The sequence below is a fragment of the Fringilla coelebs genome, assembly GCF_963513975.1.
Source record: "Fringilla coelebs genome assembly, chromosome: 1".
NCBI classification, from domain to species: domain Eukaryota; kingdom Metazoa; phylum Chordata; class Aves; order Passeriformes; family Fringillidae; genus Fringilla; species Fringilla coelebs.
This window is the reverse complement of record NC_140028.1, coordinates 122,960,311-122,983,815: the sequence shown is the minus strand read 5'-3', so window position 1 is coordinate 122,983,815 and position 23,505 is coordinate 122,960,311. Positions and strand designations below refer to the sequence as shown.

Sequence of the window (23,505 nt, the reverse complement as noted above, 5' to 3'; positions counted from 1 at the left end):
GTTCTGTCAAGAATTGTGAAAAAGCTCTGTAAACCATAGATCCTTCTGCAAAATACTAGTTTGTAGTTTAAACATTAGTCTTTCTTCAGAGGCCAATGAGGCTAGTTAATTAAGCCTGAGGGGTTATGAACTGTTGGCAGTTAATAAGTCATAAAATTCCTCCATAAAACAGGATGCTAGATTCCATCACTGAGGCAAGGAGTACAAAGAGCCGGTGTATAAATATCTAATTGTACAAAAGGACTGGGATTTCTCAATGACTGCTCATCTGGAGTCTCCAGGGCACGCTCGCTATGGTTTCCTGATTTTTAGAAGCCAGTTTAAAAAATGAGTGCATTAAAGAGTAATTTGCCTGAAAGTTCAGGAAGTATGGGGTGGTTAAGGGAGGGGGAAAGGGAAAGACAAAAGGAGGGCAAGAGAGAGGGAGAGAAGCTGAGAGAGAGAGAGAAGGAGGGGGGTGTAAAAGAAAGCAGAACTGAGCTCTCTACACTGAGTTGGACATTATTACATTTGTCATCTGTTTTCTTTCTCCTTTAGGATGTTCACCATGGCAACGGTACACAGCAGGCTTTTTATGCTGACCCCAGCATCCTGTATGTTTCCCTCCATCGCTATGATGAAGGCAACTTCTTCCCCGGCAGTGGAGCCCCAAATGAGGTTAGGTTTATTTCTTTAGAGCCCCATTTTTATTTGTATCTTTCAGGTAATTGCATTGCATGATTACCCCTAATTTTCTTGTCCTTCTCTGGTTCTTTAAATTACACCAGATTACCAAATTGTCTACTGGGAGCAGGGGACCAGTGGAGAACAAGTGCATAACCCAGAGCAGTCCTTGTCAAACAAGGCTGATCTGACATGTTGTTTGATGTTTGTTTCTAATGCACATTTGATACATTTTTTCTTCTCCCCTTCCTCTTTCCCTTTTCCTCCTCCTTTTTCCTCTTTTTCTCTCTTTTTGGCATTTTATTTCTTTTTTTCAGGTTGGAAGCGGCCCTGGTGAAGGGTATAACATTAATATTGCTTGGACAGGTGGCTTGGATCCTCCTATGGGTGATGTTGAGTATCTCACAGCATTCAGGTTGGTACCATTTAAGAGTCTTGAAAACTGTTTGTAGAACAAAAGCACATGAATAACAGCTAATGTAATATTGAAAGTCAGGAAAATAATCCATGATGAAAATAGATTAATCCTGGAATCCCAATATATGAGAGTTTAGTAAATTAAAAAACGGGTCATTTAATAGTTGTGATCATCCATGCAGAATCAACAAAAAAATTTCTAATTATTTAATTGGTCACTTGTGTTTTCATTATTATGTCATGCCAGTAAAATTACTTTGAGCTTGCTTACTTCTCTACATGTAAGATTTAAATGTAAGTATTTATACCAGGCAGAAGAAAATTACTCCTCACATTCACATTTATCACAGTTGCATGCCAGTAGAGCAGACAAAAAGCAATCGGAAGAATGGTCTAAATCCAGTGTTCTTCATTCACTTAAAAGACTCATTATGATGCTCACAGATTTGACCATTAGATTTTTTTCTAAAAATTGCAGTAAAGTGTTATTAAATCAAAATAAATAATTTGATATACTGCAATAAGAATGATAGGAAATGTTGCATGCTGTATTTCTCCTTGCTCACTCTTTGAATAGTCTCAATATCTCATTCATAAGTGAAATTTTATTACTTCATAGGTGATGCTTCATTATTTATTAAGTCTTATTTTCATGGGACCAGAGGAGATAAGAACAGTCCAAAACACTATCTTTTAGAGTTTCAGTGTCCTGTCTTAGATACACCATTTCCTTTCACTGTAAAACAATCCAGTGGAAGAGTTTAGTGAAGTTTAGGGAAGGTGGAGAGTTCATCTTTTAAATTTGGGCAAATGATACACCTCTGAAAAGGAGTTTCATTTAAAAAAGAATTATATGCAATAAAGGCAATGAGAAAACCAATCTCTAATGTCTTTCAAGACCTTTAGTTTGAAGTAGTGCAATTACCATGTACAGTTTTTGACTATTCTCCATAGAAAATACGCCACAAAAACCAATTAAACTCTTGTGTTGTTTGTTGGAGTTTTTGTGTGTGTGGTTTTTGGTTTTTTTCCAAAGAACTTCTGTGCAGCCCATGAAATAATATGCAGAGTTTCTAATAAACAACACACCTGAAATCAGAGTCTAAGCCCTAGTCAGAGAAATAGCCTTACACATTCACAGTATCCCATTGTTGTGAAAAAAGTTTTAATTTTATTTGTATTTGTCTGTATCTAAAAAGAGTCTAAACAAATGGTGTCAGGCTCCAAATTTTCTACACTCAGTAGTGCCTCAAGCTCTTTCCAAGATATTTCCTATACTTCCATGAGATTTTTACATAAGTCAAGGTACTGAATGGTTCAAATCACTGGTAGTAGTGTCTGATACTAATATATCTGGTATTTCCACCCCAACATTCTTGGTTTGGATCCAAACCATCCCACTAATGATATAGGTAATGTGGCCATCTAACGATGCAGAGAATGGTGGTCCCAGTTTATTCAACAGAAGACTCACATACTGAGACTGTAACCATAATTGGTACCCCTGCTGTCCTGATGAGAAATACCTGGGCTTAATAGTGCATTTACAAATATGTACTTCACACTTCTATTTTAAGGCACACTAGTAAATTGTTTGGAGCAGCTAGTATTGCTGCTATGCTTATCACTCTGCTTCAGAGTTAGAGGGATTTTCAGTCTCTGTTCCTAAGCAAAGCAGGACTATTCAGGAAAATAAAATTTGTGCAACTTACTACACTCTGACTAATCATATGCAGACATAAACTTAATTATATTTTTTTAAGGCAAATAAATTCAAATTTAAGTGTAAATTCTCCTTTTTGAAAAAATTGCTGATGGTGAAAAATTTAATGTTGCTATTTTAAATGCATCCATTTAACTTTGTGATTAATGTTGTAATGAATGTGAATGTTTTTCTCCAAGCAGCAACAGGAAATGTTTCCCTACACTCTCAGCCCCTTTTGACCTGATCACAGGCTTTGTGCCCTCTGTAGGTCTTCTGACATGGATTTAGTATGACTGGTATGACAGTTTTGAATGGGGATCACTGAAGTAAACAGCATGCAACTTAGAAGGGTGGATACAAAAATTTGTGAATTGCTTAGGACAGACCAGATAGCTGTTTCTGTAGGTCTGGTCTGAGTGGTAAATTTACAGCTCCTAGTAAAGAGACACTTTATCCATGGGCCAGAATCTACCCTTGATTATTATCCAAAACATCACACATGATGTAGCCTAAATTTTCAGTTTTTCCAGAACAGAATTGTGAGACTTGCAAGAGTCCAGAAAAGTCCAGAGAATCAATACAAGAGTTGCCATGCTCTCCCAAAAAATCAGCTGTCGTTCTGGAGTTTCTGTTTACGAGTCAGTTTTTAAGAAAACAAGTGAATTTCAGAGACAGAAAAACATGATTTTGTTTTTTATATTAGATTACATGCTTTTATAGACAGACTTACAGAGAAGGTCCAAACTAAGTTGTGGAGCAAATTTTGAACATCTTCAGTCTTAAGAGAAAAATGGGGGAAAATGGAGATATTTTCTCTATACACCTACCAATAGACAGAGAGGTTGGGTAGTATTCATTCCCTAGTGAAGGCAGGAGAGGGTACTGGTGAAGGTCCTCTCCAGTGTAACCAAGGTGTGAGTAAGTTTGCAGATGGGTGGAGCCTGCTTGGAGAGAAGCCGAGGCTTCCTGCTGGTTCCAGAGCCTAATCCTTTGAGTTCTCAGGAACTCAGAAATTTGCATTAAAATAATCTAAAACTCTCCAGCGAGCACACATAGCTTTCACTTTCTCACAAGCAGAGCCCTAATTTCATCCTAGAATTGTGCCAAGCACATATTTGAAGTGTCATCAGCCTTGACACTAGGTAGCTTGTTATCTCTTGATTGACTGTCAAATTTCACAGCAGAGATCCTTCTAAATTATAGTGTCCCTAGAAAAAGAGACCAAGGCGCTTTTTTTCTGTCTCTAGAGTTCAGCTCATAACCAGTTATTATATATGACAATGTACTTGATATCAGTTTTTAGGCCAGAATATATTTTTAGAAGCATTTACACACATACCTATATACATGCAGGTAGCAGAATACTAATTATTTCCCATTGCATAAATAACTAGATAATTCTATTTTATGTAAATCTTTTTAGGACTGAATAATATTCCACCTCAGTCTTCATCCAAACTGTTTGACAAAATATTTCCATTTCTTCAGGAAAAAGCAATTTTCATGTGTGAAGATGCAGAAAAATTGAGCACAGAGTAATCACTTCAAAGGCATGCTGAATGAGTGGCTACACTGGCACTGTAGTGGGAAACAGGAAAAATTAGGGTGCTGGTTTGTGTCTGCCATTTTGATTTCAGCGCTACATGAAAAGTTTATTATATTTTTGAACTAACTCCTTCTATTGCAAAATCAAATTGAGGTGGCTGTAGCCAATTTGAGGATGAAGACTGCTCATTCATTTATAAAAGATGTTTTCTTTCTCATTTCTACTAAGAAAATAAGTTTGCATGTGTTAACTACACAGAAGTGGTAGAAAATGTAGGATAGAGAACTTTCTGTAGAATGGAAAATAATTGCAATAATCAAATCACTATGCCATTTAATTTTGTCATAAAAGTGTTGTTTGATGTTTACCATAGTTAAGGAACTGGCCTAACTACAAAAAAAAATCCTTGAAATAATGACAGTTTTCTAAAGGACAGGCATCTCTTCTTTTCTCCTAAGATAACAAAAATGCACAGCTCTTTTCCATTATTTTTAAGCTCTGAAGTATCCCTCTAGAGAATTTGTTTCATCATTTACTTCCACCTATTCAGGTTAAATTTGCTTTAATCTCTTTGAAAGCCAAAGGATATGGTGGCTGTTTTCTAGGAGGATGATTTTACACTTGAGTTTATGAGGATGTAATCCACTCTCTTCTGCCAACAGTTCTAGAAAAAAAATAAGAGCAATGGTTGACTAGTAATGTTCAAATAATTATTTTCATAAGCTCCACATTGCACCAGATGTGCTCAGTAAAGCAGGCAGCAGAAAGAGGCTCAGGTCTGTGTTGTACATGCACATATGTCTCTGTGTGTACTTGGAGGTTGCAGGGGACAGGGGAGATGTGTTTCTGTCGGGTGGAATACAGAAGATGCAGGAGGCAGTGGAAACAAATGAGAGTGATCACAAGAGTGAAGGACAAGCTAGAGACAAGGACTGGGCTGTGCCTTCCAACTGCTTTGCACTGCTTTTATTCAACAAAGGAGTTGTAAATTTAGCTGAACCAGACAGTATGCTCTGGCTGCTTTGCACTACTCCAGAGTAGCATAAAACAGCCACAGCATATTAATGAACCTGGCCATAAAAGCTTGCATAAAATGAAACATGTATGTGTGTGTGATTCTTGTAATGATTAGCAATAGCTCATGATAATGTTGTCTTTTAGCAGTCATGTGTTTGATTTTAATTTAAGAAGGGGAGCAAATTCAAAAGAAATAGGTGGCAATAAGGCAGAGTAAAGGATGAGCCATATCCATGATTTAATCTAAAATACATTTGTAATTACCCCAAAATATAATTTTGAACAAAGTTCAAAATTAAAATAATTGTTGAATTTACATGTGTTAAAATGTAACAATGAAAGAAAACAAAGGTGTGGAGAAAATCTTCATCCTGTCTTGCAGTCTTTAGTGGTTCTTTTGGGAGAAAATCAGTATGTTTAAAACTGGCTGTATTCTAGTCTGTGCTCAAAAATATTAACAAAAATATTCCTTGTCATCTTGTGGCCATACAGGGCACAATTAAGTTCATTTGAAATATTGCATTGATGTATACAATTTGGCTTTTTCCATAGTTTGCATTACCAGATTTCATGACATTTAATTTTTACGTTTCAAATTAAAACCTCTGTAAAAGTACTTTTGATGTTTTCATATATATTGTCCTTGTTAACTCTGTTTCAGCATAGATATTGACTATATTTTTCTTTACTATTTACATTAGAATTTAACTCATAAATGCTGAGAAGAACACTATATTGCTATATAGGCCTTATGTTTTAACAGAAGTATACAGAGCATGTATTTTATTTATTAATTTAATTTTCCTATAAATTTTACTTTTAAAACTTTCTTGTTGACTGAGGAATTTGAGATATCTTTTAGAAGTTTCATTAATCCTGTTGGTATTGAATTTCATGGTTTTAAGTATGTGGGTCTGCAAAACAAAAATTCTTTGTTTTAGCTCAAATCACTAGTCTTCCACTTTCATTAAATGTCCATTTGTTTATGTATTACATGTGTAGATGAAACTCACATTCTTCCCTATCCACATTTATTATTTTAAATACATTTGTATGATCTGTGTAATGTCCTTTCCTATTTTTCTTCTCTCAAAATACAGTATTTCTGGTCTTTTTCAATCTCTCTTCACTTAGAAATGTATCCAGTTGCCAAATCACTTTAATTGCTCATTGCTGAGGCTTGGCTATTTTCTGGAAATGAGCTAAATACACCACATGAGGGCGAACCACCGATTTATATGATTTTGAATATTATTATGGCTATCTTTGGCATCACTGCTCTGCAGTGTTGTGTAACTCTCTGAGTAGAAACCTTGGTTTCTGATAAACATAACAAAAAAATGCAGAAGACAAAAATCGGCATTTTTTCCTAGCTGTACCTAACTATTGAAAGTGAGTCATAGTACAGTGCTGTATTGTGATGTTTAATGAATTCCACCAAGAATAGATTTTGAGTATAAAGTTCTTTTAAACAATGATTCTTAATACCCATAACTTAAAGCTATTCATTTTTTATGATTGTAATTTCCGGAGGCTGCTGCTGAGGCTATATTATACTAGATGAGGTCTAAAAACTACAATAAGACTAAGTTTCTAATTCAAATGTTTGATAATGTTTGATATCTCTTCAAAGAGATAAAAAGACAAAAACATGGGAGGAGTTAAAAAAAACCAACAAGTTAGCTACTTAGCCTCATATGTCAATGAAAGGAGAAGTAAACTCCAGTAACATCTTCAGGACTTTAACCTAATGTGTTATCAGTGAACTCTATTCACAGTAGCCTCAGAATTCCCCAAATGTCATCCTTATGTTTACTAATGGAAACTAATAATTTATTTCTCAATATATTGCTTTGTAATAACAGCTAAAAGTTATCTCAACTATAGTTATTTCTCTTGTCTAATTGTTGGCAGAAATACATTCAGCATTTTACTGTATATAGAGGGAGGCAGAATCTCTGAGTAGTGCATGACAGGCAGATAATGATTTACTCAAATGCAGGTTGACATTATTGAGGCTGCTTGTTACCCACAGTCCTTCTGCATTGTCAAGGGCAATGCATTTAGGAAGAAAAATGTGGCTGAACAGAACATAGTCATGGAAGCTCTAGGAAATCTAAACAATGGTTTCTGAATGAATGTATATGGTTTGCTTCCAGACACCTATAGCATTCTGCAGGTATAAGTTACAGTTGCAATCATTTTTAATTTCTGGCCTTGGCACTTCTACCAGGTGTCTTTAAAAGATGCTCATTTCAACCAGAGATATCTCTCGTTTCCCTTCTCTCAGAGAAAATGTCTTAGGACAATTCAAATAAAGATGTACCATCAGCTATAGAAAGATAACTTAGGAGTGCCTGAGCAGTTTCGTTTGAAGAAGTTTGAAGAAGGTAGAAGTCTGCTTGGAATAATTTTTAAATCTGCTTTAAGTTTCATATGTAAACATTCAATAGTCCTAATGATTTGTTACTTTAGAATTCTTTTTTGAGTGTGGTAATGAAGGTTTTGTAACAATGGTAAATTTTAATGCTTTTTTCTTTTCTTGACAAGTGTTTTGAGCTTTGAGTCTTTAGGAAATGGAGAAGCAGAGTTAAAAGCATTTGAAACAGTGATATAAACAGCTTTTCAGCATTTTGTTATACTTCAAAGTTCACCATAAAACTAAAACTGGCAACAGTGTTTATAACCTGCAACCTCTTGTTCTTCCTACTTCTTTACTTTTATTTGGAAAATCTAACTTCTTCTGACTGAATACCCTAAATTTTCACCTTTACTGTACCGGGATTTTTAAAACTGTACGTGGTGCTCCTTTAATTCACTGGAACTACAAAAGTGAAACCGTTCATTACAGAAATTAATTAGTGTTGGCTTACTTTTCTACAGATGCACAGTTTCTTTTATTGACATGGCAGAGTAGGGGGTGGAGGAGAAAGGATAATAAAATATGGCATGTGTCAGGTTTATGTGCTTCAGGTTAAAAACTATTTGATTAAAACTCCAAGCCATATATGGTCTGTAGTTTCAAAGTACTGGAAGGTATCTGAACTCTTTTCCAATATAACCATTTTCCAATTTTTGTTAAGCCAGAAAGATGAAAGAATTGAGGCATACGGATAAAGAATTGCCATATTGTCAAATACTTTGATGGAAAATTTGAGAAATATCACAAAAACATCCTGGAAGAAATTAAACAGCAATAAGAGTGGAGAAGATGCTTTTACCCTAAAAATCAAAATATCTGTGGTCTTTACATGAAAATAAATTTCAGATCAGAATTAAAAGTCCTACAGCAGCACTGAGTGATTGTATAGATATCCAGTCCCAATTTAAATTTTGTTGCTTTATAATAACTTTTGAGAACTACACTGCAGCCTGTAAAAAATATCCACATGTTCCCTGCTGGAACAGCTCCAGACTGTAACAGAACCACTAGATTGCACCCTGGTGCTTTATGTATTGTTTAATTGTTTTCCTTTGGTGGATATTTTTATTAAAAGCCCATTATCCAGAATCAGACAGAAGTGTTGTTTCAAGAACAGCAGAAACAGAGGCCTTTCAGCTACACAGTTCTTATTCATGCTTTCTTTAGCTAGCTTAGCTAATGAGATCTCCACTATTATTCTTTTAATACTTAAAGAAGACAAAGAAATGTGAGTTTTTATTTTGTTGCTTTCAAATCTAAGCAGGATTGCAAAGAAGTATTGTGAGGTTCTGGTGTGCTCACACACCTGTGTCTCAGTGTTAGTTTGTGTGAGTACCTCCAGGGCATGTCTGTGCTTATAGATGTTCTCATGCTTTTGCAGAAATAATTCCTTGGAGATATATATTTTTATCCTAATAATTTTGTGTGTCTGTGCTACATTTTAACTATACAATAATTGCACAAAAGGAATAAGCATTTTTCATAGAAAAAAATGTTATAGAAAATAAAGCTGCAGTAATTCTAAAGGAAAATAGAAAAATCTGGCAAAAGTCAGATTATAAAATTGTGACATGCTAAATAGCACTGTGCTCAGTGCTGCAAGATCTTATGAGAATTCTTGTTACTGGATATTGTTGGAGCCCTAACTCCAAGTATTTCATTACTTTTTGAAGTCAGCCTTTAGTCCTGTGGAGAGATGTTTGAAACTATGAAAACATAAATGTCTCAAAAATAGATGTCTAATGAATAAGTTCAGGGAGGTCTATGACTCATCTTTATGTGGTATTAGCAGTACTACTTGGGCCATCAGTAATCCATTAAATCAGTGCAGCTTCTTGGATAGTAAGTCATTACCCAGTGTTGGGGAATCCATCAGACTTCAAGCTCTGAGACATTTATTTTATAAGCAGTATAAGAAAAATGCTTAGTTGTAGAGTGACTTACCATTGTGTATATTTTCATTCAGGCAAAGCGGGGTCTTTGTCCTGTGATCACATGTAGTAAGGTTACAATTTAGAAGGCAATTGATCATTTGTGTCATTAGTTTATGCAGACTTCAGTTGTACACAACACCATAATTCATAACTAAGATACAGAGCTGTTACTTACACAAAATAGTAGCTTCTCCCAAAAATAATTATTAAAAGACTTTGTGAAATCAGAGGCTTTTCACAAAGTAAATGTGGCAGGATTTTATCTTAAATACTGTGATGACTACAGTTAACCTAATGAAGCAGTCAAATCTTTAAGATTATATACAAGCAGTTTCATGAGTTGCTATGCCTTGAAATAAAGTACACTTTTAAAGGATCTTATGAGCTGATTCATATGCTTACCTACCACAAGCCTTTCAGTGATATTTATATCAGCTGTTAAAATAAAGTTACCAAGGTTGTTAATTTATTAAAAAAAAAAGGAAAATGAAAGCAAACAAATTACAGTGCAGGATAAGCCAGGTTGAAAATAGCTATGTTTGGGATGCATTTCTCTTGTCACACATGTAGGACTGTACATGCTTATCAGAAGATAGAAAGAAGAGGGCTGAAGGGATGATGCAGCTTATTTGGTTCTTTTTCTCACTATCAGTAAGTCGACAGGACTCTGGTGCTGTGTCCCTCCTGTCACGGGGTGCATTACTAAAGAAGAGATGACTTAAGACAGCACTTCCAGTAAGCAGCAACTGTCTGTGGTTATGGCATGTGACTTTTCTTCTACACTGGAACAAAACCAAAACAATTGGAAGTTTCCAAGAAAACAACTAAGTGTTTGTGTTTCAAACCCTTTTATGACAATGTTCATGTCTAACCTCTTGGTGAGGACATCACTTCTAGGAGGCTAGAAAATTTTAAGTGAAAATTCCCAATGCTTTGGGATTGGATTTGGCCTTAAATTGCACCAGGGGAGGTTCAGATTAGAGATTAGGGGCGGAAAAAAATCACTTAATGAGTGGTTTGGCTTTGGAATAATTTGCCCAGGGAGGCGGTAGAGTCACTGTCTCTGGAAGTGTTCAAGAGGTGTCTGGATGTGGCACTTGGGGCTATGGTTTAGGGGTAGTTAAGGTGGTGTGGGGATGACAGTTGGACAAGCTGATCTTGAAGTTCTCTTCCAATCCAACCTGATGATTCTGTGACACCGCGAAAGAGTGAAGATAGTTTGTTGTCCCCCATTCCTACAAATCAGGAGATTGAACCTGACCTCATCAGATTTTAAATTTATGCCTTTGCTGTCAGAGTATTTGGAATGTTTGGGGCTTGGGGTTTTTCCCCTTCATGCTTAAAAGAAGTCTCCCTCTGAAAAATATCAAGGAGATGCAAATATACAAAAAGATTATGTTTTAGTAAAAAAAGTACATTTCTCAAAAACGTTAGTCTTTAGTTCTGAATTACTAGGCTAGTAGGAGAGCGGGAGCTAATTACCACCCTATCCAGTCTAAACTTCCTACCTCTTCAATCAAGATGTTTGCAGATGAAGAATGTATTGCTAAGAATATATTGTTAAACTTCAGAAAGTGCTTCAATTCCTGTCACAGGGATTTTTCATTCCTCATGTGCTTCACTTTCTGTGTGATGAACTCACTGTGGAAACTGATTCCCTTTGGATCTGAAAATTACAATTTAATCTGATCATTTGCCTCCTTTTTTTTTAAATAAAGAAAAAAAATTAAAATTGCTCATCATTTTCAGTGTAATTCTTATTAGAAACTGCAAACACAGCAAAATAAATGCAGAGTTTGTAATAGCTTGAAGATCCCTTAATTTCCAAACTATTCAAAAATATGGTGATTTCAATGTCATTCCGTTCCATCAGATGGGCCGCTGCTAAGTATTAACTGCCCCTTAAACTAAAACCATGACATAGATGAGTGTTCTTCAGTCAGTTTTGATTTGCTCTGTGTTAAGTTCAGTCATTGGCCTCTATGTAAAAACCTGCTGAAAAAACCCAGAATTTTTTATGCTGTCCTCTCTCATCTTGCAAAGCGCATTTTGGATTGGAAGTACTTGGAATGTAGTAGATTGGAAGAGATCAGAAAGATCCAAAGATTGGAAATTCATTTCCAATAGTACCAAGCAGTATAATTTTTCCAAGATTGCTAATACTCCCTTTTCCTCTTCTCCACCCTTTTCCCCACTTTCACATTTCCCTCCTGGAGTTGTAATTTGATAATTCATCAAGTTTTCCATAGCATCTATAACATCCCTTTTGTTCCCGCAGTTCTGCCATGTGCCTTGATCACAAAGTTGCTCCTCATCTGTTTTTCTCAGATGCTCAGAAGCATCTGAATTTTCTCAAAGCTCTTTTGCATGTTACCAGGCCCTCATGTACTTTCATTTACTGATCTACTTGGGACATTAGCTTTTCTCTCCCCTTATTTGTCTATTTAACCTCTCATTCCCTTCACAAGAGGCTCTTGTACCTTGTAATACAATTGTGATTCATTACAAAGAAGTACTGCTAAGCTCTCCATCTCCCTCTCTCCTTTCTCCCTCTCTATCCCCAAGACCATTAAGTGTACATATTGCTGTTTTTCCTCTTATTCTAGACCTCCTCCAAAAGAGCATCTCAGTCTTCCTCTGAAACCATTCTTAACATGAATCCCTCCTAGACCCCGAGCTCAGAGACTATATTTTACCCTCATTTTTCCTAGCCTGTGTGTCATCCACTTTTATTTATCCCTATGATCTTTTTCTTGTAAATTCATTTTTCCCTGACTTCCATGCTTGATAGTCCCTGGCCTCCACCCACAGTTGAAAGTAGAACATCTCCTTTAACGTATCTTTTTGAAGAATCAATATTTGCCTCCTTGATCTTTCTTCAGTTATTCCATGACATTCTGCTTTTGGTCTTGGTATCTTCTCCTACTTTGTGGTTTTCTGCAAAGCAGTTTGTCCACAACGCCAATTGAATTATTGTTTGTTGGCCAATGGCTTCTCTGTTCCAGGTATGTTTCCTCTGTATATCATGAAATTTTATAGTAACTTTATTATATACTAATTGAGGAAATCTGCATTTAGTTGAAACTCAACTTTACCAAACTTTTATCCCCAAGCCATTACTACTGCCACTCTCTATAGGCAAAACCATTTTTCTGCCTGTCAGTCAGGCAAGTTCTTGTGTAACCTTTGACCTTCTCTGTTGGAAGTCACAACACAGCAATGTCTAAATTTTGCAAATTCTTTCTATAGCATGTCTGTGAAGTACAGAATGTATTACCATTCCAACCACCTAAAGTGATTTCTAAGTTTCAGCCATTTTGTTTATTATTGCAGTGTCATTCTCAGAATGCACTTATGAATTTCATTTTCCATATGATACTAGGTACAGGTTTTCTGATTTTTTATGTCATAAAATTCATACTTGTAGGGTATTCTTATAAACAGCTACAAGACTGGTTCATTAACTTCCTTGAAATATTTTATTACATTTCTATTTTGCTATATCACCTCATACAAAACTGGACAGTGAATAAATTCCTGTACTGCTATGACTGCTTCTATTTTTCTGACATGTACAGCTTCTGCCTGGTTTTCCCCAAGTGTCTATAGAATACATAGACATGAGCCATCTTTTTACTCATTCTGTGCAGTGTTTTATGTGATTGGCTTTGGTTCATGACAGTGCCTCCAATGCATTTCACTGGTATAAATGTGTTTGTTCTTGTTGTTAAAAATATTAGTTATGATGCAAGGAGTTACAACAAAGAGGTTAGTTTGGGAGATGTAAGTTGTTCCTCTCCCCATCACATTGCATGTTGCATGAGAGATGCACACGCTCAATACTGGTGACATTGGCCACATATGAGGCAAAGGATGACTTGAGGTAGAGCACTGTGTGGTACCAAGGCTAGAAGCAAGCTAGAATCAGGTTCTCTGATCTCATGCAAAAGGCAGTGTCTCCCAGGGTTTGAGAAAGGGAGATGGAGAGAGTTAGTCCTCTAGCTCAGATGTCTTTCATGCAAATTTTAGTTACTAGAATTTATTTGGGACATGGTGACATGGATCTGTATTCTGGAGCTGCTCTTTAGTTCCAGAAGTATGCTACTGGTAGGATTCAGTCCTTCCCAAAGAGGCTTTTGAAGTGTGATGCAGCCTCTCAGAAGAGTCCATCCATCTCAGCAGCACAGCTATCTCTCAGCATCACATCTGCAGCATCTGTGAGCTCACAAAGCCCATGAGCATACATATCTTGTTGACATCTGAGGAAACACGATGATTATCAACAAAATGTAGGGCCCGTTGTACGCTGTATCGCTTCAAACACAATGAGGTTATTAAGGCTTAATTACATAAGAAACAGTAGATATGTTGTGCAAGCTTGTAGAATGTCACTTGCAGAAGTTAGGCAAGATATAAGAGTTTCCTAAGTTTCTATTATAGTTTTATTTCCAGCAGTATTCTTTGACAAACTAAATAAATTACTGCATGTATTGGACCTCTGAGGCTTGGGGCAAAGAATGGAAAAATTATTTACAAAAGCTTGAAAATATTTAATCACTAGAGGCAGGGGGCAACTGTGTTTTAATTAGAGGTTCCTCAGGCCATTGGCTGGCTGGAGGCTTTCTCAAACAACCACACAAATGCACTGAATAGCTGTTTGCCAGCCTTAGGGTCAGGCCTGAGATGAAACAGATAAGATAATTGGCTCTAATGAAATCCAGAAGGCCTTGGCTTTCTTGTTTGAGCTTGGATTTGAAAAGTGCGTGTGGAAGTGAGGCTTAATTCAAACCAGTCCTGAACTAGGCCCGTTTTTCAGTGACTTTGATATTGTTTGAAGTTCTGAAAGTGTTCGCCACACCACTAGCCTGCTGGGCTGGGCCTCCCCAGTCACCTTAATTACTGAGCTTTATTGCTGACTTTACTACACAGGAAAGGAGCCATTATATGTTCCATCAACATCAGCTCTCCTCAGATTGGAGGAAAGGGCAGGGTGAAAGGCCACTGTAGGAAGGCAGAAACTTCACTTTGAGGTAGTCAGATCATTTACCCGTGTTAAATTTCACTGTGCTATGTGTGTACATTCCTCACAACACAGAAGCCCAATTTCCATTTTTTTTAGCAAGTGATTACTTTTCAAAACATTTTGTTTGTGTCTGATTAGCAGAAGGGTACATTTATTCTTAGAGGTGGAAAGAAAGCAAATTGTAACAAACGCCTAATTAATCATCACAGGGGAAAGAAATCTAGTTAAAAACTGTAATAAAGAGAAATTGTTCTTAATGCTTCTTTGAAGTGGGCATAAGTGAGGAAACCCCCATGGTGTGTTTGCAGACCTGACACCCTACGGAACTGAGTCCTTACAGCCAGCCTGATATCTTCAGGGTACCTTGTAACGGGCCCTCCAAAAACAGAAAGGCTCCTGTGAAGTACTGTTAGGGCCAGCAACAATTGAGGTGTTTTAGCAAAGTTAGTTCTGAACTATTCTCTTCAGGATAATTGCTTTCAGAATTTGGTCCTAATCTCTTTAGCTGCTCCAGCTGGTGGTGCTGCTGGAAAAAGAAGGAGCTGAACTTCTGTGCATGAATTGGTTTTCAGATATAGACACCCTGTAGCAGGAGAGGTGTCTCTCAGGCTTCAGGATCCACAGTCTGGGGCCACCGAGGTTCCTGGGAAGACTGCTGTCAGGAAACCTGGGACAGATCCTGCAACGCTTAAATGAATGTATTTACATATTAATAAGTCAGTTAGGCTACTAGCCAGAGTAAAGTTACACGTGTGCATTCATATTTGCAGGATTGGGCCTCCTGAGACTAATGAAAGCGTGTAATATTGGTCGATTTGTGCCAGATCCCATATTACCAACACTAGCACTTAATAAAAGAAATATTGATGAAAATTAGTTTCCAGTGGGACCATAGTTCAGATCAAGATAAGAAGCATTTTTTTTTCAATAAGCTCAGGAGGCAAATTAAAAAGGACTGAAAAATCAGTCCTGTTAATATCTATTCTGTTATTCTGTGAGATTTTATTTTGGATTTTTGTTTGTAAATTTTTTGTGAAATTTTGCTTGTTTTTATGTTTATTTTTATGGAACTAGTGTTTCTGTTTTTCTTAAATCTTGAAAATGTCTGGGAATCCTTCATAAAAACTAGAATGATACATTCCACAGGGTATTCAGCCCTTTCCTTAAAGGCAACTCTTTTTCTTAAAAAAGACTGCTGAAGATCGAGACAGTACCACCTTGTGTTATTTTATAAATAATATAAAGATATTATTTAGATTTATAAATATATTTATAAGTAATATTTGTTTTAAAATTATAATATTTATAATATTTTTAAAAAAATTAATTGTATGCATATGTCACTTGAAAATTTTTTACACAAAGGACTCATATTTAAGAACCCTGAAGCCTTCTTGTTTTTCTTCTCTTTCATATGGCCTGTCACTTTAACATGTCTTCTGTTAGTAGAATGGCAAATTGGTTACATGCTTTAAAGAGAAGCAGCAGGTTTTAATATTTTTATCATCATTTTGTGAAATTTTAACCTGTTAAACTCGTAGCCAGCATCACAGGGAGCTGTTTATATCTTGATGTGTATTTTATTAGCACTAATGAATCTCTTTCTGAGCTGAGAAAATAACTTTTGAAATCATCATAATTCATCACAATTATTGGAAAACAATAATTTCCCTTCTAATACAAAAGATTGTTTTGTGAGAAAACAGTGGTGTAAGTATCATAGTGGGAGAGGATGAGGGTTCCTATAAGCAATATTTCCAGATGGGCAGACATTCTGATTTTTATTAAACATAAGATTTTGTTTGCTCTCATTTTTTATAATGTAAAAGACAAGACACAATTGTTCTTTTTGAAACTGTGCTTTCTAAGAGGTAGTTTGGACTATTAATCATAGCCCATCATTATAAATCATGATCCTTGTGTGACTGTACTTTCAGCTGCAATCACATTTTGGAGAGACTAATGTGATTGAGGGGATCATATGATGGTATAATAATATTATAGTATATTGGAAAAGACTTTTTGACTGGCAGAAGTGAGATTAGGTGATCTATTAGTGATTTAGTGGATACCTTGCACATATGCCTAATGATCTTTTCAATAAAAAAAATAAAATTATAAAATCTACTGGTGGTTTAATTTGACCTTTGCACACCTGCCCACAAACTTTGTAAAGTTAAGCTCATGTGGATGGTGTAAATCAAGCAGGGGATAGTGACTGAAGAAGCATTTTATTGCAGGAAAAAATTCCCTGAACGCTTAAATCACTTATTTCCAAAGTTTCCAATAAAGTTTTTAAGGTAGTACAATGCTTGTAAGTAAAAAGGGTCTTTTTTTTTTTTTTGCAATGAACTGAGGAGTGTGCAGTTTCATAATTTCCACCTTGCTTACAATTACTTTTAAATCTGCAATTTAATAAAAGGAAGTCTAACAAAAATATTCATAAAGTAGCCATTATCTGATGTAATGGTGTTCTGTTGTGTATTTTTCAAACACTGTATAGACCACACAGGAAATCACTGGCTGGGCAAAGAGTAAATGTTGGGTTTCATTACTTCCACTACTTCTCTGAATTTGCTTCATCTTTAAAATGAGAGATCTTTAAAAAATGACTGTTAGATGTCCTCCTTGTATGTATCCATCTGCTCTCCTGTAAATATTTTCAGATAGAAAATCCATCTGCTTTCCTTCTAAGATTTAAAAGTAGAGTTTGATTCTGCTTTTTATTATTCTTCCTTTGTATCATTTTAGAATGTGTAAAGAAGAGGTAAATTGAACCATTTGGGTTCAGTAAGTCACTTTTGGACGCAACAACCACGACACACATTTTGGCAGGGCTATGTTCTGTTGTTCATTACCTGTTTTTTTATATTCTTTGATAACAAGAGGGTAACTTGATGATAAACGCCATAAAAAGCATTTATTTGGATGCTAGCTGCCATAACTGCTTATATAATTACAGATGGCTTTTAGACATCCTTTACTTTGGTAAAGAATAGAGAAAGAGTTAATAAGGACATTACCTACCTTAGGTATATACATGTGGCTCTTTGACAGTGCCTTTTCATTGCTGTACTTAGTTAACAACAGTAGGAATAATTCACTGCAGAGAACTTTCACAGAGGATGCCATAGGTTCTTTTGACTAAGGAATTCAACTGGGATACATTTCTCATACTGTAGCATATGCTATATTCTCATTGATTACTTTTGTGTGATGTGAGAGATCAAAGGATTGTACTCCTATTTCCATGACTACAATAAACTTGAAAAGAACAAAAGGTTATACTGGTGAATATCGCATAAAACCAATGAGAACTAACATGATTTAGAGAAAAGGACAATTAGAGGAAAAATGAGGACAGCATTCTTCTTTATTGTTCTTGGTTATAGCGTGAAGTCTTGCACCTGCTTGTTAACAAGGTCAGATATAAGATTAAGAAAAACTGAGTGATTTTAGTTGCACATTTTCTCCTAATGGCTCAGTTTCCTTAATTTAATTCATATGTACATTATTCTGAAATAACTGCACTGCTTGATAGTGTTGTAATAAAACACAGGGAAATACATGCAAATTCAATGTTTCTTTAAAAATTTAAAAGACTTCCCATTCTATTCTATTTATTATTGGGCTTAAAGTCTTTATTCAGAAGAAAAATTCAATTCTAACTGTAACATGAAGCATTATTTTCAATTAGTAATTGATCTTATCCTAGATATCTTAAAAATGAACTAATAATTTACAAAATATACATAAAGAAATATATTTTTATTTAACGGAATCTATTGTATAACTACAATTTATGGCATATCAGGTTGTATATAGATTATGTAATTAATGAAGTGCTAAGTCCTGTATTGCCTATGCTGTCTGTGAAAACTTGTTCTTAGTAAACTCTAGATAATTATTGCTATTAGTTAGTATAATAGTATTAGTTCCCCAGATCAGACTACAACTTTTGCACTGAAAAGTAGCGATGTACAAGCTTGTTGAGAGGAAACTGAAGGCTCAGCCTGCTGTGTAGAAATAATTTGCATTAGTACTCTAAAGGAAAATGTGGAATGCAGCCATATATTTTCAGATCTTATTTCAAAAATTTGATTACATGGATCTGATTCACTTCCCTATGTCCTTTCTGCTCTGAACATGAAGAGAGATGAATTTATATTTGAAAAAAAGAAGCTTGAGTTCCTCTGCTCTCTACCCAGGACCGCTTCTCTGCCCTAGTTCCCTGAGACCAAATGGAGAGTAGTGTTAATGGAAGGCTTCCTAGAATGGTTTCTCTGTGGGAGCTTTTAGCCTGAATGACTGAATAGTATTGAAGAAATTGTGATTTTTGGCTTCTCATTTCACACTGGGTTATGGCTAAAAACTACTATATAAACAGAGAGAAATTCAGGATCAAAATCAGAAATCCAGCTGTATCCCTGCAATGTGGGTGTCTGCATGTCAGCAAGGTGTCTGCTTTCCCACTGTGCAGCTCTGGGTGATGCAGCTCAGTTGGGACAGCCTAACTGAGGCAGCTGTGTGGCTCACCCTCAACCAGGGATATGCATTGGTTGTCTGAGTAACTTCCTAGATTTCACAGTCTGTACTGACTAGGACCTTGATTCAGTTTGCAAAACCTTACAAGTTGTGCCACAGGAGGTGCACTGGAGGAGCTGAGGTTTACTGCTGTGGCTGACAGCCATAGCAAAGGATCTCTGGGACATTGTGCAGCTGGCCAGGAAGGGTTCCCCAAATTCCCAAAAGCCACTAAATATCTTCATGTAGGTAACTAAACTGAATCCTTTGCCTCTATGCAACTCAGTGGGAGTTTAGACCCTCAGCTCCTGTAGAGATTTCTACAGTATATTGTTAGCTGTCGGCATCTGGATTTGGATGCTGTTCCTGGTTAAATGTTTCTCTCTTCTAGTTAATATTTATTTACATACTTGAGGGAAAACTCTGTTAAGCATGGTTTCATCCCTATATGGTTAGGAATATTCTAAGCCAGCATTTCAGAGCATGATTATACTACTATACCTGCAAAGAAAGTGTTAACATGCCCAGTCCAGCTTTAAGCTACCTATGCAACGTCTGAAGAATTCTCATGCTGATTGATTTTGTCTTTACTGAACAGCGGCAAAACATAAAGACACACATTGTAAGTAGTATGTCTGTCCCCAGACTAATCTTTCAGGCTGGAAGAAGCTTTGTAGAGGCAAACATACTGTGCTGACATAAATTCCCATTTCTTAGCAGTATGAATAGCCTGTACAAACCCAAGTCCCCCTGACAAGGGTTTTTCATTATACACATTGACTCATTTCAAACCTACACATCTTTGCATCTAGCTGCAGTATGCATTGCAGTCATATCCCTAGGCAAGGTGTCTCCTTCAGTTTATTGATGAAGTGGGAAGTTTACCACTTCAGTTGTCCGCTTCCTGTTATATCCTTGCATTGCACCATCCCTAGACAGGATTGTTGGCTGCACTTAGACCAAAATACATGAGAACAACAACCTGGGATGAGGTTGTGTTTTAGTCAGGTTGTACTATATACTCCTGAAGGGACTACCTCTCAAAAGGGACCCTTTACAGAAATTTAGAGCTGATAATATTTATGAGAGTTCAGAGCAGTTGAAACACTGGCTAGAGATCTTTTAAATGGCTACATTTCAACACACTCCCTAAGGAGCTGGGATGAAGATCATTTCAGACCTGTCAGAGGAAGATCATGCCTTAATTGTACTTCACTGTACTATAAAAAATGAGACCTCTCCACTAGATTTAAGAGTCTATGGAATTGTGATCTGTGCGAAGTCTTTGGGGAACTCATCTAGGACCTTACAGTGTATGTGAAATAAGCTTGTGTCACTAACAAAGGTAGAAATAGTCACATAAATATGATGGTTTCTGTAACTGATCTTTTCTAAAAGTATCTCCAACTTGACAGGGAGCATCTTTTCTGTGTGATTTATTCTGTAATATAGTACGCTCCAGTGGCTGCCTTCCAAAAATGCTGTCTTGAGTACCTGCTTATGAACAGAGCAGCCCCAAATCACTCAGCTTCATGACTCTGGCGTTTCACTGAAAGATGACCACTGCTTTGGGTGTGGCACAGATGCCAGCCTTTAGAACAGAGCGTCTCTGAAAGCGTGAAGGACAAGTTGCATCTTTCACTAGCAGCTCTTGCCATGACAGAGGTCCACATTAAGCATCTCAGTTTTAAATGTTGTAGTCTTCAAATATGAGTTTGATATGTCATGGAGTATGAAATGACGTGTAACACTGCTACTTATATTTGTTTAAATTAAAATCAGCTAGCATCTGTCAGAGGTACCCTCCTTTCTCCAGTCCCTGATTCAAACCTTTTACAATCATAGGAAAGAGACACACAGTGTACTTAGGCAACGTGCAAACTACCTCTCTAAACCTCATTTCTAACCTCTGTGAAGTTGTAGAAGTCTCTGGAGTTTCCAGAAATTTCCTCCACAGCAGGGCGCTGATTTGTAGGGAGTTTCTCTTCCACTCTCACTGGGATGAGCAACAACATTACTGTTTGTCCCTGCTTGGGGGGGTGGGGGTGGGTGGTGCTTGGATCGCGTGAGGAGAAAAGCAGAGTTTGAGGAATGAAAGCTTTGAAAGCTTTGAGTGATGCAGTTCTCTGCTGACACAAGGGCAGAGGTGCTAAGATAAATGGGATTTTCCTACTTCAGGAATGTTCAACTGGAAGACATTACTTTTACTGTAAGTGGAAACTGTCCCAAGGGAAAAGGACATAGCATAGGGGACTTCACTGGGCTTGGTTGTTCAGTTAAGTATCCAGCCAGTGTTCCCAAGTCTGAGACATAGAAATGTGCAAGTAATTCTTTGAATTATGCTGAATGCACCCTTTAAATCATGAACCTGATGCTGAGGTGATTCTGTTGCCTAAGTGCCTTTGACATTGCGTCTTCAGATGGACCACAGAGGTGGCAAGGTAATATGCACAAATGTGAGAAATTATGAAGGCCAAGGAGGTGAGACCATAAGCTCACTTCTGGAAGATCAGTAACTTGCTGTACTGTTATGGACATTTGTGGGGAATTTTTCTTTATTAATAAGGAAAACAAATAGCTTCAAGGTGGAAGTTTCTGACTGAATTCAGTTTAAGGATTAATGATTATCTCTGATCACCAGTGGCTAGATTTCTGTTTTCAAACAGGGAGTTGTGTCATTCATGTTGTCACAAAGACAGCTGTAGGGTATTAAGCCTCCATGTTAAGCCATTTTCAGTGATGGAATAATGTATATATTTGACTTGTGATTGTAAAAGATTTCAAATGCATGTCTAACTTTTATTTCATGAGTATTCTTCAACAGATACGATAAGATGCAAAAATAAAATATGCAGAGTTTCCTTTCAGACATTAGTAAAGTAGGTAAAATTGTGCTAACCTGTGAGCAGGTGGGACACTAGGGAGTTAGAGTTTTCTGTGAAAAGCACAAATGGGTGCTGTAGAAATTTATGCTTCCAGGAATAACATCACTATGTACCTTAGACAACATTCAGAGAGCATGCTTAGGTCAGTGAAGACAGCCAGGACAGTCCTAAAACTACGTTAAAAGGAAAGCAATTAAAGCTTGCAGGTCAAGAAAAGAAGTTAAAGTGGTCATCATCTCTCAGAATGAAGCTCTTGGGTCTCATATGTTCTATCCTCTCTGAGATAACTGGGAAGTAAAGGGGATAATAGAGGGCTGGACTAACAGTAATGAGCAAGCAGATGAGAGAAACCAGAGTAGAAAGAGAATGTAGATGAGGCAGAGTAGAAGAAAAGATGAGAGAAAACAGATGGAATCCAAGAAGCCAATGAAGTGAGAGAGACAAGACTACCATGATTTACACAAGATATGGTGGAACTCCTCTGGATACAACACTGAAAGAAACTTATAGCCTCAGTCCAGCTCTGGAATAAAAAGAAAAAAACAACTTTTAACATGCTTTTAAATGTATCAAGTCAGAAGTTTGTGAATCTTTTCATCCTGGCATTAGAAACACAGATTCTATAACAGGGTATTTTGATAGTATTAGTGACCTTGCATAGATTAGATTGAAATAAACATCAAAAAATTTACATGTTTATTTGAACTAAACTTCAAATTCCTTGAGGTCTATTCTTTGCTAATCTATATTTCCTTTTAAAGCTGGAAAGAGCCTACAATTGAATCTATATTAAGTATGCATGTATGACATGAATTGATACCAAGAATGCATGTAAAACAATTTAAACAAAAGCCAAAGCTGGAACACTATTTTTTTCCTCAAACTCGCATGATCTAATAATCTTCATTCCCTCTATAGTAAATAATTTTTTACAATTATTTAGGATTGTGAATTTAAAAAAAAATCCAGTTGAATTTTTTAACTTATGGAAAGAGAATGTAGGAGCTGTTTAAGGGAGCAGAAGTCTGGAGAAATTTCTTATCAGTTTTTTGATTTATTTGCAATTAGAAACAGAGACAAATTGGAAGTTGCATGTGTACCCTGTAGCTGTTGAAATAACAGTGGCTTTCAATTCTAAATGCTTTTTAACTGTACGATATCTGCATGAATGATAGAAATGCTTATTATTCTAGAATTGCAGTAGCTTTTTTAAACATTCTTCACCTGTATTGATCAATAGTTAGCAATCCTGCTAAAAGGAGATCTTAGATTACAAGCTAGAGTGCTTCTAATTTGTTGGTTTAGTCACAGCTTTTTTTTTTTTTTCATGATCTGACTAGGGTTCTCTGGTCATTCAATGGAATTTAAA

The 23,505-nt window shown here is 36.4% G+C and overlaps 1 protein-coding gene across 1 annotated transcript in view; it reads left to right on the top strand.

Annotated features, from left to right (window-relative positions):
• Nucleotides 1–23,505, top strand: part of HDAC9 (histone deacetylase 9) — a 458,294-nt gene that overhangs the window by 360,545 nt on the left and 74,244 nt on the right. The window contains exons 21-22 of the mRNA XM_084203797.1: nucleotides 538–657; nucleotides 981–1,078. Coding sequence (XP_084059923.1) covers nucleotides 538–657; nucleotides 981–1,078 — 218 coding nt within the window. The remainder of the gene's footprint in view (nucleotides 1–537; nucleotides 658–980; nucleotides 1,079–23,505) is intronic.